Genomic DNA, 15,707 nt, shown 5'->3' with positions numbered 1-15,707 from the left:
TTCATGTCTTCGAATTAGTCGGCGTTTAAATCGCTCCGGAATCTCGGAGCAGCCGTCGTTGTCGATAAAGTGGATCACCATTTTATACAATCCACGGTCTCTGGAGGGGAAGAGAGAGAGAGATTCTACCTCGCGGAGCACGCAGTAGTAGCCCGTGATGTTCTCGTCGTCGTCACTCGTGTTGTGGCGCTGACGAAGTGCACACGGTTGTTCCCGTTTCCATCGGTCAGTGCCGGCAAGTGGTGGGTGTGTTCGGTTTCTCCGGTGCTCGGCACGAACGAAAGCAAGAAAAACCAAGAACGCGCGAATTATCCCGCTGAGGACATCAGTCATGGGCGGTAAGTTCCACGTCTGGACCAACGATTACGAGGTCATGTTCAGTCAGAACTTGATGTGTGAACTCACGGTTCGCCGGCCGATAACGTCGCTCGCCGGTCTTGACCTAATGACCTTCATGTCGTTCGAAGACTCGCACCATACTGAAATTCACGGCGCTAATCCTCTTCCTCTCGGCGAGATGATTTTATCTCGGGAGAATCAATTGTATACTTACGCTCGTATATACAGAGCATCGCGTTTTCGTGGGATACCGATCGTGACACATTCGAGTACTCCGTACGAGTTCTGTATACGATTGTTTTTCTTTTTTTTTTTTTTACCTTAATGAGATTTACGCGCTCGAGTTCAGAAAACGATCCGTCTGCTGTTGGAGAAGACAAATCTCTCAACAGCAGTTCGAAAATTATGTTGCGCTTGACGAAAAATTGAACACGGCGTGTCGAACACGAGAAAGAGACATGAGAGAGAGAGAGAGAGAGAGAGAGAGAGGGAGAGAGAGAGACGAACACAGTTTCGAAACTATGTAAACGTGTTCGAAATGAAATGAGCGCATGTAATAAGCAAAACCAATAAGACAAGTAATATGTTATGATATTTTGTGTACATTACTTTTATATATTAATAAGAACACACACTGACAAATTCTACAAACATATACATATATGTGTACCTTGCATTAATTTTATTTGTGCACACATATATTTTTATTAACAAACTATTTTATATTACCACACAGGTCTTTTCGCTACGAGCCGAAAAATCTCGCTCGAGATTGTCATAACTCTTTTCTTCGAGCTACTTGGTCGCTAATTGGTCATATAATTTGCTTAAAGAGAACTGCGCGCAGATTTTCGAGACTCAAAGCCAGAGACGGCGAGAGATCGGCGGCAAGGAAGATCTAACTTTGTTTCAAATGTCCTTTTCTTCTATCTCTTTAGAGAGACGCATTCGAGAGAGATTCCTCACGCACGAAATAAGATAAAGTAACCGACGCCGACGGTATCTCTAAAGTTTATTCCTGGCTGTTCCTCAAAGAGAGAAAGAGAGAAAAAGAGAGTGAGAGGGAGCAAAACTCTTCCGACGGCTCCATGCCAAACGTCGGAGAGCTTGCACGCGCGCATATTTTTATTTTTCAACAAGCATCGCTCGCGTACTCGAACTCTGGAAAAAGATTTTTGTTGTTGCTTCGCACGCGTGCGATAACATCACGCTTCTATCTATGTTGTCGCTCGTCTCAATTGTTTCCGCAGGTGATGATTAATTCGAATACGTGTCCAGAAATTCGGAAATTGTCACTATCTCTCGTTGTCGACATATTTTAGGGTGCCCCGTCGAGGTCACAAAGTAAGTTTTTTTTATCTCAAGTTTTTTTTGTTATCTCAAAATACGATACACTTTTGAATAAAAACGCTTTTCACATTTTCGTGATTACTCGCGATTACTCTATTAATTGGAAAATAATAAAAAAAAAATATATGTACAAATAACATTAATTATTAATATTATTCTTTATCTTTTAGCACAGTTCGACTTTATACACATATTTACCACGTTGAGATTATTAGAACGTCATTGGTATCAAGTGTCTTGCGCGATGGCGTATCTCTCGATTACAGCACATGTAATTAGAGAGTTAAATCTTACGATAAGAATACTATGCGTATCGATTGTTACAGACTTTGACAGTAATAAAAGAGCAAATAGAAGCCGGTAATATCTGACGATTTCGAACTTTTTACTATAAATTCGTTGTAGAACACCAGATTATAATCCAGAAAGAGGTATAAGCGAACCAGAAAATCGTAGAGAGTCTATCTACACACTGGACTTTTATTAACCGAAATATGTTACTAAAAAATAAGTTTTATGTAAACTCGAAAAACGGAAAATAAAAACAATATAAGGAGAAAAAGCGATTATACAATAGGTCATGAAAGGTTACATACAGATAACAAACAGAAACAAACCAACTAGTAAGTAATATGTTGTGGACATCTCTCAATGTTTTCGATGTTTCAATACGTGCTCTTAACGAAGTCGCTCGTATCTTGACAAGGTGTAAAACTAATTAGTCGTTCGGTGATATATCGTTTTGTTTCATAAATAACAAAAGGTCTTTCTCACGTCTTTGCTCAAATAATTGTCTGAGATAATTGAAATTAGATGAATTATTCTTCTTTAACATTGTTGATAAAAATAAACGGAAATAAAACTACGTGTTGTAAGTGAAGTAACAATCGAATACTTATAAAATATCAATATGCGAGAAATTTGGTGCGGAAATTAGGTTGTCAAGTTCGTTGGACTGTTATCGACGGAGGGCTATACTATTCTTGCACGAACTCAATCTTGACCCTCGTCGTCAGCATTTGAATCGGGAATTTGGACTTTCGGCATTAGGAGTCTGGCACGAGTTGGTGTCACATGTTCTCGTCATAAGAACAGACAATGTGCGCAAATAAATAACAATTAGCATTTAAATTGAAGTAAAAAGAACGCACGACTACGGCATCTCTCGATTAAAACAGAGAATATTAAACGTTTCCAATATTTGCGGAAACAATTTCGTAAATTGATTTTATTCTTATATCGCACACACACATACATATGTAATAATTTTTTTTTTTTTTTTTTTATAGAAAATAACAAGATTAAAATAAATATTTGTTATTATCTAATTCATATTGGCGATATCTTTTATATGTTCGATTTTTGCTATTGCTTATCGAGAGATTACACGTGAACGTTTTACACGTCTCTTCTCAACTCGCGTGACGATTTCCGCGCTCGCGGATCTTATAAGGAAGTAGCCGGTTCAGTTCCGACTCGACGCAAGTGCTTGACCTAAGACAAGGAGTATGAATGCATTTTGCAGCGAGGCCGACTCGCTATTATAAGAGTCGGCGAGCCGGCTTGTATAAATATAAACCCATGTCTCGGTGGTGCGCGCCTCCTCGGGTTTCGGAAGCTCTCGCGCCATAAACGTTATACGTGGAAGACGTTACCTCCGCGTCTCTCAAAAAGGGAAGATTAACCCTCCGTCTGTACGGTATTATAAATAAAGCGAGAGATCTTAAAACTATTTTCCCGACTTCCAACTCTTTGTGTCATGGTGTAATTTATGTTACAGACGGACGTGCATCCGGTTTGCAAGATTAGTCATTTCACATAGTAAAAAATTAGATATTCTGTCACATTGAAGATCTCCGCTTTATTAAATTCTCGATGTGATAACGGTTTGTCGCGTCAATGTTCCACCCTATCTGCCATTTTGTAAAGTCTTTTCTCGTCTTGCATATTACGTTTTATTTTCATCCAATTGCAAAACTAAGTTTCAACGGAAGAGGTAGGCGGACGGAGTATTTTTCATGCGCTATATAAATCAGGCGAGAATGAAGACGGATCGCTCTCTCAGAAACACGCGAAATTGAAATACAAACGCGAAAGAAGAAAAGAGCGAGCAAAGAACGCAAGGAATAACGGAAGTTTGTAATGCGCAGCAGAATTATAAATGTTTTGGCACAAATGTTGTTTCGTTGAATGTTTTTGAGAACACCGGCAACTATAGAAATCCGATCCTCCAAGGCTCCCGTCCCAGAGCCTTACCTTCCGTCTTCCTTCTCTTTCTCTCTCTTTCTCGTCTCTTTCTCTGACTCATTATTGTGTCTCCGACACTTATCCCAGGGCTCCGCATTCTAACGCACACATTTGCATATGTGACAACGACGTGTATCGTCGCCATCATGTGGCGATGTTGTTACGAAATACGAATTAAAAACAGCACATTATAGAACAACGTTCTTTCCTCTCTTAAGTATTTTCTTTGAATTGATCCGAAAAACATCAAAGCTATATATTGTAGGTTTTTTCAGCTATATATTGTAGGTTTTTTCAGCTATATATCGTAGGTTTTTTGTTCATCATAGTTATATATTGTAAAAAAGCACACACACATTTTTCGCGTGTCGCGCATCAACATGTCTCGCAAAAACATGATCGGTTTCGTAACATTCTTTTGGTACACTCCAGATCTTTCGTGTTCTATCTGTTTGTAGTAATCTGAAAAATTGTCATGCACTTTAGAAATCCTCCGACGACAGTTTTAATCACGCGCACGCATGATGACCGTCTTCCTTGTTCACGAGGTTATCTTGTGCTTCGTGTGGTTTAGCAAGTCCCTAAAGCGCCTGGTGTGGCGCCAGCAAGCGCCACCGGATAGTTCTGGGTGTGTTAGAGATAAATTTTTATCTCAACCATACGTGTTTAATTAGAAACTGCGACGAACGATCGTCGAGATATTGTCAGAAAAATATATAAATATAAATATATTTCTGTCAAACTTATATTTTTTGAAGTTATTATTATCTTAATCGGCCTACTCGGGAGTGAAAGTCTACTGTGTTCCGCGTTGCCGCACAAGTCTAATGACAATCTTGCATATATCATGCGCGATTAATAGCGCAGTGTAAAAACGCACTCTCGAGAGACGTCTGCACTTTAATATCGTAGTATTTCACAATTTACGTCATGAATATCTAATTATCAGTCTCTTGATACTTTGGTAGTAAATATTGTCCATAAATTTTCAGTAATCTTTTCCGATAAAACTTGAATAGATAATGTCCAAGCATTACACTTGAGCAAATTTTTTTTGCCTTATGTTGTTATTATCAATGGCCAATGATAGAAACGCTAAATTTAACGCAATAAGAGACAACACAATTACGTGAATATGTTGTTGCACAATTTTCATAGGCGGAGTATGCAGAAACGCAAATATTTTTGCAATTTCAGATACGCGTAAGATCGGCAAAAAATGAATTTGCACATATTCTAAACTTGCGTTGTTCTAACTACGTGTATTAAATGTATCAACGCGCGTTTTGCAAGTTTGGAAACTCTCTGCGAGAGACGATTGTGCAGCGTGCTAAGAATAGGGTGACGTTTTATCCAGCGCACAAAATAGAGCGCAGCCAAAATTCTGCTTACGCGCGCAGCAAGTAAGGTGCGTATCGTATCATGAAATAGAAATAGAAGATGTGTGCTTATAAATAAAACGCGATAAATTTTCCGAAAAACGAGTGTGATGCGCAATATCTGCGGATTTACGCCTACTGTTCGCGTGATTTAGCTGCCAAGTTTTTGTTGCGCAAGTAAAAATTTTGCACGTGCCGGGAACTTGCGCGACAACCTAACGTTGTCTCGTTTGTTGCATATGTCAAACGATTTGCATACCGCATTGTACGCAAGAAACATTTGCATTTGTGTGAATCGGCATCTATATATTGAGTTCGCGTCGTCCTGTGCGTACGTTCGATAGAACCCACGATACGGAGGATTTAAAGAAGGGATAAAATCTCGAATATTAAATGCATAAAAGATGCAATTCCATTCAAGCGATGATCAGCGTTTTTGCCAGAGTTGATAAAAGTTGTACGAGAGACGATCAATTCGTATAGGAACAATCCCATTCGTAAACGTAAACATTGTGAGAAATAATTACTTACAATTGGACGTTCTTGTGCGAGTCGAGAGGAAGTGAAGCGCATAGAGAGAGAAAGATCTAATTATACATCCAGAGTTGGAAGTTTGCCAACGTCACTTTCGTTTTCGGATTTACTTTTCATCTAGCGCCTCTGGTGCGCACATTCCTTTGCGTCCTCGCGCGATTAAAATATATTAATTTAATACAAGTGGCGAGACGCGATTGTTGCAAACATTTGGTCGGAAACATTCGAACAAGTGTAGTTTATACATTCGTTAAAAAAACCGATTTATAGTATTGTTTTTATTTTTCATCAACAATAAATAAAATCGATGCGGTAAGCAGAGAAGTCAATGCTTATTAAGCATAAATCACAGACAACGCAAAATTACATCGTAATTCATTTTTTTTCTAACAAAGTTTTTTTTTGTATACAAAGCAATTCTCTTGTAAAAGTGCAGATATTCGAGATGCTTGTTCGCGCGCTTTGATAACATTTGAACTTCACACCACGAAGTTCGTTGGCATACATTCGACGCGTATCTTTATTACGTAAGATCGCGGTTTATTCAAAAATTAGCGCTAACCATGAGAATTCGATACTCTTTCGGAATCTATTTCTGCGGAAGTCGCTTATCGATAAGCGCGCGGTCTCAATTGACTTTGCACTTTTATCATTTTTCTTTTGTCGTTTCGAAATCGAACGTAGCTGAAGAACACTCGACACGATAATAATACATTTTACTTGACAAATATGTGACATTTGTTTGAAATGTGTTTTAAGTCCGGCTTCGCGAAATTTGTTAAAAACCAAAAACTTTAATCTTCTAAATATATATTTAAAAACTGCAAATGAGCGAATGCTCATTCAAGCGCGTTTTTATTGTCTTTCTTTGATTGTCTATAGGATACGCATGGGTTACCTTAGCCACAAACGATGCCTACTGTCTGGGAGTACTGGTCCTGGCACACTCTTTGCGTCGTGTCAACACCAAGCACGATCTGGTTTGTTTGATCACTCCTGGAGTCACGGCAAAGATGAGGTAGCGGTCTTGTCCACGTTCAATAAACACAACGATGATTATCGGCAGACTCTTTATGTCACTGAAATCATTGTTGTCGATTATTTTTCCACACTTTCATTGATCTTGAAATATAACATTAAAAAAATATATTATCTTGCAAATAAAATAATAAGGATAACATTTAAATTGCGTCAGGGAAACATTGGAGGCAGTATTTTCCTTGGTTCAGGAAGTTAATGTTCTCGACTCGAAGGACGAGCAAAAATTGGCTCTGCTGGCTAGACCAGAATTGGGCATTACGTTCACCAAGTTACATTGTTGGAGGCTAACTCAGTATGAGAAGTGTGTTTTTGTTGACGCAGACACTCTTGTAAGTAATAAACACATTCACACTCATCTTATAAAAATTGTAAAACACAAAGAATAACTATCCTAAATGCAACAAATAAATATATATCACACATCATTGTAAATTTATTCCAACGCTTTTAGGTCGTACAAAATTGCGACGAGTTATTCGAGCGTGAAGAACTATCAGCCGCGCCCGATGTCGGCTGGCCTGACTGCTTTAATTCCGGAGTATTTGTCTTCAGACCCTCTCAAGAAACATTCGCATCAATCATCGCGTTTGCCGCTTCCAAAGGCTCGTTTGATGGCGGGGATCAAGGTTTATTGAATATGTACTTCAGCGATTGGGCCACTAAGGACATCTCCAAACATCTACCGTTTATTTACAATATGTGTTCCACCGCGACGTATTCCTATCTTCCCGCGTTCAAACAGTACGCAATCACAATCATTCGGATTCGTGATAATTAAAATGAACGATGTTTTCTGTTTAATACTAATTTACGGTTTTGTATCATTATAGATTTGGCGAGGATGTGAGAATAATTCATTTTATTGGTATAACGAAACCGTGGTTACAGTATTTTGATACTCTAACTGGTATCGTGTATCCACCACCTGAATCTATGCACTTGCAACCGCTATTGCAACTGTGGTTTAACATATTCTACGAGAAAGTACATCCCCACCTAACCACTTCTATGGTAAGTTATCTATTTATGAATGTATGGATGATAGTGTGTCTATAGTGTGGTAAAATAATGAAAACTATTTTAGACACTTAAAATGCATATTTCTCTTTACTACATATAGTTCATATTTCTAAAAAACTTTGATTTGCGTATCTCAATAATATATAGATAACGCACTTTTTCACTGGTTTTACGCACTTGTGTGGCTAGAAAACAATAATATTACAATATCTTTTTTTTTACTTACTACTGCGTTCATTTTACAAGCAAGACAGTGAGCATTTATATTCAAGTACGAACAAACTAAGGGTAAGATATTTAAACGTAGATCTTGACGTAGTGTGTTTTATAATTTTTACATATCGTTATATATAGATTCTTTATTTTTTTTAAACTTTGTCGATGAACGTCATGGGTGCATCAAGTTGCACTTATAGTCGTTTGTACATAGGCTAGACAAAGAGTTCAGAATTGCTTGCATATTTTAACGATTTAAAAAAATGCTGTATGAAAGCTTACATATAATAGGTGGTACAATTTTTTTGCTGCATTTTTTTATATAATATCGAAGAATAAGAGAGGCAGCTCTTCTCTCTTTTAACTTTAAATATTTATTTCTAATTTGCTCATTTTTTTTGTACATTACATAATGTATATTAATAGCTTTACATAATGTATATTAATAGCTACATTTTTTTGCTTAAAATATAATTGCATATATTGGAAACATATATTAAATATATATTTAATATAAACATACATTTTATATAATATTCACAATATTGCTGGAAATAGTATTCGAATATTGCAGGAATATTGTAAAAATATTGCAGTTCTCTCTCTCTTTTTAATATTCCACAAGAGATGTTGCAAAATATTATTGTGCATTATTATGATGCAATCACATATATATATATATTATATGTTAAAACATTGCGGAAACATTATTAAAAAAAATATATTCTTTAATAATATTCTGTATCTAACGTAAAACACAATTAAAAAAAAAGTATATTTTTTAAATAAAAATTCATCAATTAAGCGAAAATGTCGCTATTAATAAAAAGTTTTCCTAAATGATATATAGTATATCAGTATATCAGTGTCTATTTTTTTCTTTGGTGTCTTTGTTTCTTCTCTGTTTATCAAATTGTAACTCGTAAAAATATAATTTACAATAAACAAACAACTGATTATGTTAATCGTAATATTCGTAATATATGTATACGAAAAAAAATATATATAAATGCATCGATTCCAAGCATGAATAATGTTAGTTGTGTGGCACTTAGAAGATATTGATGCAGTATTATATTTATCATTCGTAAAAAATACCGTTTTATTTCCGTAGAATTTATCACGTATAATAATCAATAACAGAATAGGAGAAAATAACGCTGGGAGAAAAATGGACACTGTCAAACACACTTAGTTCACTACTAACCGATCGAGTGTGCATTTTTCTGTTTTGGCATGATGCTTGTATAGGCCACCAGCACATTGGCTCCAATTTGGCACTCATTTACTTTCCCGTCCTACGCACCCCCCGTTCCCGAATACTCCGTTTACTCCGACACGACGAGCAACAACACTTACTCGCAAACGCCGGACTTTTCCGAGTTTAAAGATCCCTGGGAAGAATATTCTCCGCAGAACGAATCGTTTCCGATCGCTAAAAGCACACCTCTCGAATACATTCAGCAATTTCGCTACGAAGAACAGCAATCGTCTTATACACCCATTCAAACGTACGAACAACAATATTCCACGCAACATGAACAAAGTCAGCATCAAGAACACGCCACTTCTCATTTTAGTGAGAATCGAGAACATTACACACAACACACTTATCATCCCTGGCAGCAAGTTAGCGAACAAAGACACCATGACGAACCCCATCAGCATAATGAACATAAACATCACGATCAACAAAGACATTATCACGAGCAACGCCAGTATCACGAACACAGGCACCAACATTACGAACAGCATCAGCCTGAACAGAAATATCACTATGAACATCAGCATCATGAAAATAAACACGAACATTATAGCGAGCAAAAACCACACAATGATCATCATCAACACTCGGAACAATCTCAGCAACACGAGTCTCACAGAAACAAAACAAGCGAATATCAGATTCATCAAACGGTTCACGAGCATTATACTGGCGAATCTCAGTCGCATTTCGCCGAAGTGGGGCGCGAACATCACGCTAGTAATAGTAATCAAGCTAGTCATCATCACACGAATCATCAGAATTACACTGTTTCACAAAATGGTCATGCTACGAGCAATGAGCACAATCAGCACGTTCAAGACAAATATTTTGCACCTTATTCTCATAACGAAAAGAGTAGCGAACAGTCGTCGAAAGCTGCAAACAAGCAGACAGATTTACGGAGAATTGATTCCTATCTTCCCTCTCCCGCACCTTGTACAGATCTCCACAATGTAGCCACGCAATCTGATCCGAACGTAGTGGAACATCTAGACAGTGCAAATGTAAGTAATTGTTCCCATATCTGTTTTTTTTTTCTATAAATTCGATTTAAACATATCATCTCTCATACACTTCTGTGTATATTTTTTCAGAATATACCTGCTTTAATTTTCTACAAAAAAAGAAGATTATTACAAATATATATTATAACATTTATACTAATTGTATTACTGCAAAAGGAATCTTTTTCAATAATACATGGTGTGTTGTATCACATTCACCATTGTTCTATATTTAATACATCATTTGTTTCAATAATATTAATGCTTGGGACATTACTTACACTTTTGAAAATATTCATTTGATACATGTCTGTGTGGTATGACTGAAATCATTTCGTTTGTCGGTTAGTTTATCTTTAATTACGCATCTAAATAAATTGCGTGCGTAATTAAGTAATTACAGATAATTTCATTTGTTCCGTGTAAAAGATACAAGCTTCATTTATTTTTGTGTGCGTACACTAACCCGTACATTATTTTTCTTTAAAGTGTCCTCTATGTGTAAGTAGCATCCAGCTTTTTGTGTTTGTACATGGACGTAATTTATATATTCCGTGATGATACAGAAGAAATGAAATCGTTTATGTGTTTGTCATAATTTCACGCTGTTATTTTACGTCGGCGAAAAATTGGAAATGAAGAGATATTTCTGTTAAAAATTGCAGGCGGGGATCGCCGGTGCCTTAGCTCAAATGACACTGGGCCAACCAAGAAGCGCCGAGCAAATAGCTTACGAAGAGCACATGCGAAAACAGAGTTGGGAACAGGGACAGATCGACTACATGGGTCGCGACAGCTTCGACAACATCTGGAAAAAGATCAGCGAAACGCTTTCTCTCGCGCCGGAACGGCAACCGACTCCACCCAAAGAGGTTGTTTAATGTCGCATTTAACATTTGTTTTAATAATGTACGCATAAAATTACCATGGATCATCAACTATCACATGAATTTGATAAAAGTCAAATATTATAGCAATAAACAACTTAACTTCTTTCTCAAAATAAAATGTGTTTGAGTACGAAAACAGTGTGCTAATGAATAATTCATACAGTAAATATTTATAGGATATCGCTAAACCTGAAGAAAGTGCTGCTGCTGCTGCTGCTGAGCCTGCTGTGAAGACTCCTATAGACGTGCCTATAGACGTGCCTATAGACGTGGAAGTGAACAAACCAGCCGGTACGTATGATAATACTTTTTGTTCACAAAATCTAAATAAACTATAACAAATTATTTTAAACGCATTTATGAGTCTGAAATGCGAGTAAAAACAAAGTTTTTTAAGTATTGAAATATTATTTTATGTCTCAGAGAAGAATGTCAAAATAACGGCACAAAAAATTTAGGTTTGAAAAACGAGCACTACTTCACGAATTGTTGAAACAATATCTGCGCGAGATATAACTGGAATAATTTTATGTGCTCACAATGCAAAGGCCATTAACTGTTTCCTCGAACATGCTTTGTGTTTTTTGTTTGTTCTTTTCATCACTAAATACAGCATGCAATATTCAGTTTTATACTGTTCGAAATAAGAATGTATCGAGCGAGGAAACGATTATCGAATCGAGGTGCTGATGTTGATACATGAATTTGTATCGGTCGCAATATCACAAACTGCGAAATTTCAAATTATATACTTTTATTAATGCAATTGATCCAGTTTGAGTGTTTGAAACAGGAACAGAGGACAGCAACTAACAGATCCCGGCAGTATTGCTCCATCTTGTATTGTCGTTTTGCTTTAATGGGGTAAATATTTTATGTGCTCACACGAAAAAAACATCACACATTGACGTAATCTTATTCTTTTATATCTGACAAAAAAAAATATATATATATGTATAACTATGAAATATAGTTAAAGATTATATAATGTTGATTATTAATTTTCCATCAAATAGTTTTTAAAGTCTTTAAAGTTACTTAAGTTTCTTTCTTTCTCTATTTTCACTAAATTTGCACACATGAAACATGCATATGCAATTAATTATTTATATATACATGGTTATATTTATTTAATTTTTCTGTTTGTTTTGTCAATATCATGTATTTTTTTAAATGTTGCGTAGTCAAAGTAACTTTTTTACATTTGAAAAAAATATACTTTAGAGTCATATATAAATAAAATAAGTAATATATGTAAACAAAATGTGTGAGATACAATTTAACATAAATACATAAAAAAATTTGTCCTTTCTTCGAGTTTTTATATAAACGTAATTGCATGCTTTTATCAGATATAGTTACACTTATTCATTAAAGATGAGGAATGTTGCTTTTGTTTTTGTTTTTTGTCAAGCTTCGATTTAATTCACGCTTCAAACATGTTAACGCGCATTATACATTCACATTATGCTTTTTTTTTTATATGCTTTATATGCTTTTATATTAACAAAATGAGCACAGGAGCACATTTATATTTCATATTTAAAATCATATATATCTGGTCTATGGTTTATCGACAAACATACTGCCAATTGTGTATCTTTTGTGTATTGTTTTTTATACTTTTTCACTCGCACACTCGCTCGCACTTAAGCACAATCAAACGATGTATTATTTTAATGCGGTGGAACACATTAAAAAAATCATCACCATATCGTTATCCATTCTACTTAAAATTATTTGCATTAATGACCAAATAGGTGTAATATTTTTTCACATATTAATATATTTGATAATTTTTTTTTTATTTAAATTAACTATTAAAAAAACGGAGTACAAAAGTTTTGCACGACTTCGTCACACAACACGATTGTTTTCTATTAGAATAGAGTTTTTCTTGTACGTATATTTGTCCTGTATATTCTATACACATCTGTCGGAACACATTTATGCAAAATGTCACTTTTATTTTCTCTGTATCTAGTTGAGGCGGACAAGGATCCAACACAGTCTTTAGTATGCGCAATTCCCGAAGAGAAGATTTCAGTGACGCAAACTCCCGAACAAACAACATTATTTGCCGAGGAAAAAACCGAGGAATCAGAAGTAAAAGCTGCATCAGCAACGAAAGAATCTAGCGAGCCGATATCATCGGCCGTCACGGAAGAATTGAAGGACGTGAAGACTCAAGCGCTTGTACAAATATCGGAATATCGGTCGCCTGCGGAAACGATCGCGGAGCAATGCAAGCTCGCAAGTCCGCCGACGACACAGAAAACGACACCTCAAGACGAAAGTCTTCTCGAAACGAAAGAATCGCAAGCGGACGCGACCTGTAAGGAAGAAGCAATTGCTCCCGTTACGCAAACTGATAGCGCGACAACACTTGTCAAACCAGAAAGCCTAGCTTTCTCTTCTCAAGAAGCGTCGCAAACCGCAGATGCTCCAACTAACGTTGATGCTTCGCAAGCAGTCACTACTTCTGTTGAAACAAGTAAAGAACCGTCTCAAGATAGCACGAAATGTGCAAGTGAAACTACGGTTGACATAACGCAGCCTCTCACAATAGATCCAAGCGAGCAGCATGCGGAAGTGCTGTTGGCAGCTTCCGAAGTCTCTACCGTAAGTCCCGTCCCTATTCAGGTGGCGGAAGCGGTTCTTCAAGCGGAGCCAAAAGAATCCGTGTCGGACACGGCCGCGGCCGCGAGCGATCAGGCGATTGCCACAACGGTTACGGCTGTACACAGGTCCGCGGATATCTCTCCCGTTGAGACGACGGGGCACGTTCAATTAAATGGATCGGCTTGCGAGTCTGAGAGGCGCAGCGATGTTGCGGTACTTCCCGAAAAGGATCTACCGGAAAAGGCTGATACTTCTATCAAGGTATCGAAGAAATCAGTTGCGACAACAGAAGCACCGCCTGCTACTGAAAAGAAGGAAGAGTCCAATAGCGGTGCAGCGCTTTCGGAAGAATCATCTGCAAAGGCAGAAAAGTTAGCTGAACAGACTGCAAAAGAAGAAACAAAAGAAACAAAGCAAATCGAAAAGACGGAAGCATCAAAAACGAAACCTGCTGAACAGATTGCGAAGACAGAAACGGTCGCGAAAGCTGAAAAACCGAAAGAAGCGTCGCTCGAAATCAAAGTAAAGGAAACAGCCACAAAATCGTCAGATACAAGCAAGGTCCCAGAATCACCGATTACCGAACAGAGCCCATCGGTAGAAGAATCCATTAAAGCGAAAGCGACGAACATCCCATCGACGCCGACAGTGATCGAAGCTACACCGCCAACCAGTCCGTCCGCAGAGACCCCACGGGAATTAGAAGAAAAACCTGCGAAGAAAGACCTAAAGAAGTCCGATTCAGCGGAGGGCGCGGACAGCGAGAGCGCAGATAAAAAGACGGCGAAAAAGACGGTTAAGAAGGTGACGAAGAAACCGAAGGCAAAACCTGAAGAGGCGACAGGTTCCTCTGTCTCAGAAAGCGCTCCTGCGGACAGTTCGCCGAGCAAACCGAAGAAAACCGTAAAAGTCGCTAAAAAAAATAACACGAAGACAGGACTGACATTGGAAACTAGCGCAGGCGTGCCGGAAACACCACCGCCGCCGTCGCCAGCCGTCAGTACCGCCGCCCCCGACGTGCCTGTTCCGCCCAAACGGAAGACGAAGAGCAGCACTTCGAGCTCAAAAGAAACGGTCGATAGTAAGAAACCCGACGGAGAAGAATAATCAGTCGCGACAATAATCTCGAACAGCGCGGAGGTCTCTCCGAGAGAGACTAAGAAAACGTTTAATAGACATCCATGAGATCGCAAGATCTTATTTACACATTCGCGTTGGGCGGGTATAATATCCAAGTTATGCAATCACAAATTTTAACCCTTTCGAGGCTGCGTTCTTGCAAGACTGACGCTAAATGTTCGATTTAATGATTATTCTAGCCTCATGTAAAAAAAAAAAAAAAAAAAGTGTTCAATTATAATGCCTTCAAAAAATTATTAAGAGAGAATAATTCTCTAAAAATAATTATTCCCTTAATGTTTTTACTTGTTTTCTTTGAAAGAGGAGAAAATACAGTTTGTATCAATATTCGATTGACACTTTTTTTAAAGTAGTTTTAAAGCACGTTAAATCTGTTATGTCACAGCCAAAAGACTATCTCGAAAGGATTAAAGTATTCTAATAACACATGTCACTAGAATATATTATTATATACTCTTGCTAGTCTATACTACACAGTTGTTTTTTTTTTACAACAATAAAAATAATTCGTACTTCTACGAATTGCGTTACTCCACTTTGTTCTTTGTTTTTCTTTTTTTTTTTTTTTTTTTTTTTTAACAATCTATTATACGTTTTGTATTCTATATATTTAGATATTATATTTCTCTGTTTATTTATCGTAATACCTCTGTAATTA

The 15,707-nt window shown here is 37.2% G+C and overlaps 1 protein-coding gene across 3 annotated transcripts; it reads left to right on the top strand.

Moving 5' to 3' along the window:
• The first annotated feature begins 43 nt into the window (after window positions 1–43).
• LOC109853746 (neurofilament heavy polypeptide) lies at window positions 44–15,255 on the top strand. 3 transcript variants are annotated; one of them, XR_002250145.1, is made up of 10 exons: window positions 44–338; window positions 6,732–6,867; window positions 7,045–7,219; window positions 7,342–7,631; window positions 7,721–7,901; window positions 9,378–10,397; window positions 11,063–11,269; window positions 11,464–11,578; window positions 12,081–12,151; window positions 13,272–13,359. XR_002250145.1 is itself a non-coding variant. In XM_020426132.1 (9 exons), exons 1-9 carry the CDS (start codon window positions 332–334, stop codon window positions 15,014–15,016), a joined length of 3,876 nt encoding a protein of 1,291 aa, XP_020281721.1. In that variant the 5' UTR covers window positions 52–331; the 3' UTR covers window positions 15,017–15,255. The 3 variants fall into 3 exon arrangements, 2 of the variants coding, with proteins under 2 accessions (XP_020281721.1, XP_020281723.1); XM_020426132.1 differs by lacking the exon at window positions 12,081–12,151 and having other exon boundaries at window positions 52–338; window positions 13,272–15,255; XM_020426134.1 differs by lacking the exons at window positions 9,378–10,397; window positions 12,081–12,151 and having other exon boundaries at window positions 75–338; window positions 13,272–15,255.
• The last annotated feature ends 452 nt before the right edge of the window (window positions 15,256–15,707 follow it).

This window comes from Pseudomyrmex gracilis, unplaced genomic scaffold (genome assembly GCF_002006095.1).
Source record: "Pseudomyrmex gracilis isolate BER0280 unplaced genomic scaffold, ASM200609v1 scaffold_54, whole genome shotgun sequence".
Classification (NCBI taxonomy): Eukaryota; Metazoa; Arthropoda; class Insecta; order Hymenoptera; family Formicidae; genus Pseudomyrmex; species Pseudomyrmex gracilis.
This window is presented reverse-complemented; position numbering and strand designations above follow the sequence as displayed.

What these genes read in the sequence shown, in the direction of transcription:
- LOC109853746 (XM_020426132.1), top strand. An exon ending in CCCACCTAACCACTTCTATG is followed by an intron (nt 7,902 to 9,377) that starts GTAAGTTATCTA and finishes ATGCTTGTATAG; the next exon opens with GCCACCAGCACATTGGCTCC. An exon ending in AACATCTAGACAGTGCAAAT is followed by an intron (nt 10,398 to 11,062) that starts GTAAGTAATTGT and finishes TAAAAATTGCAG; the next exon opens with GCGGGGATCGCCGGTGCCTT.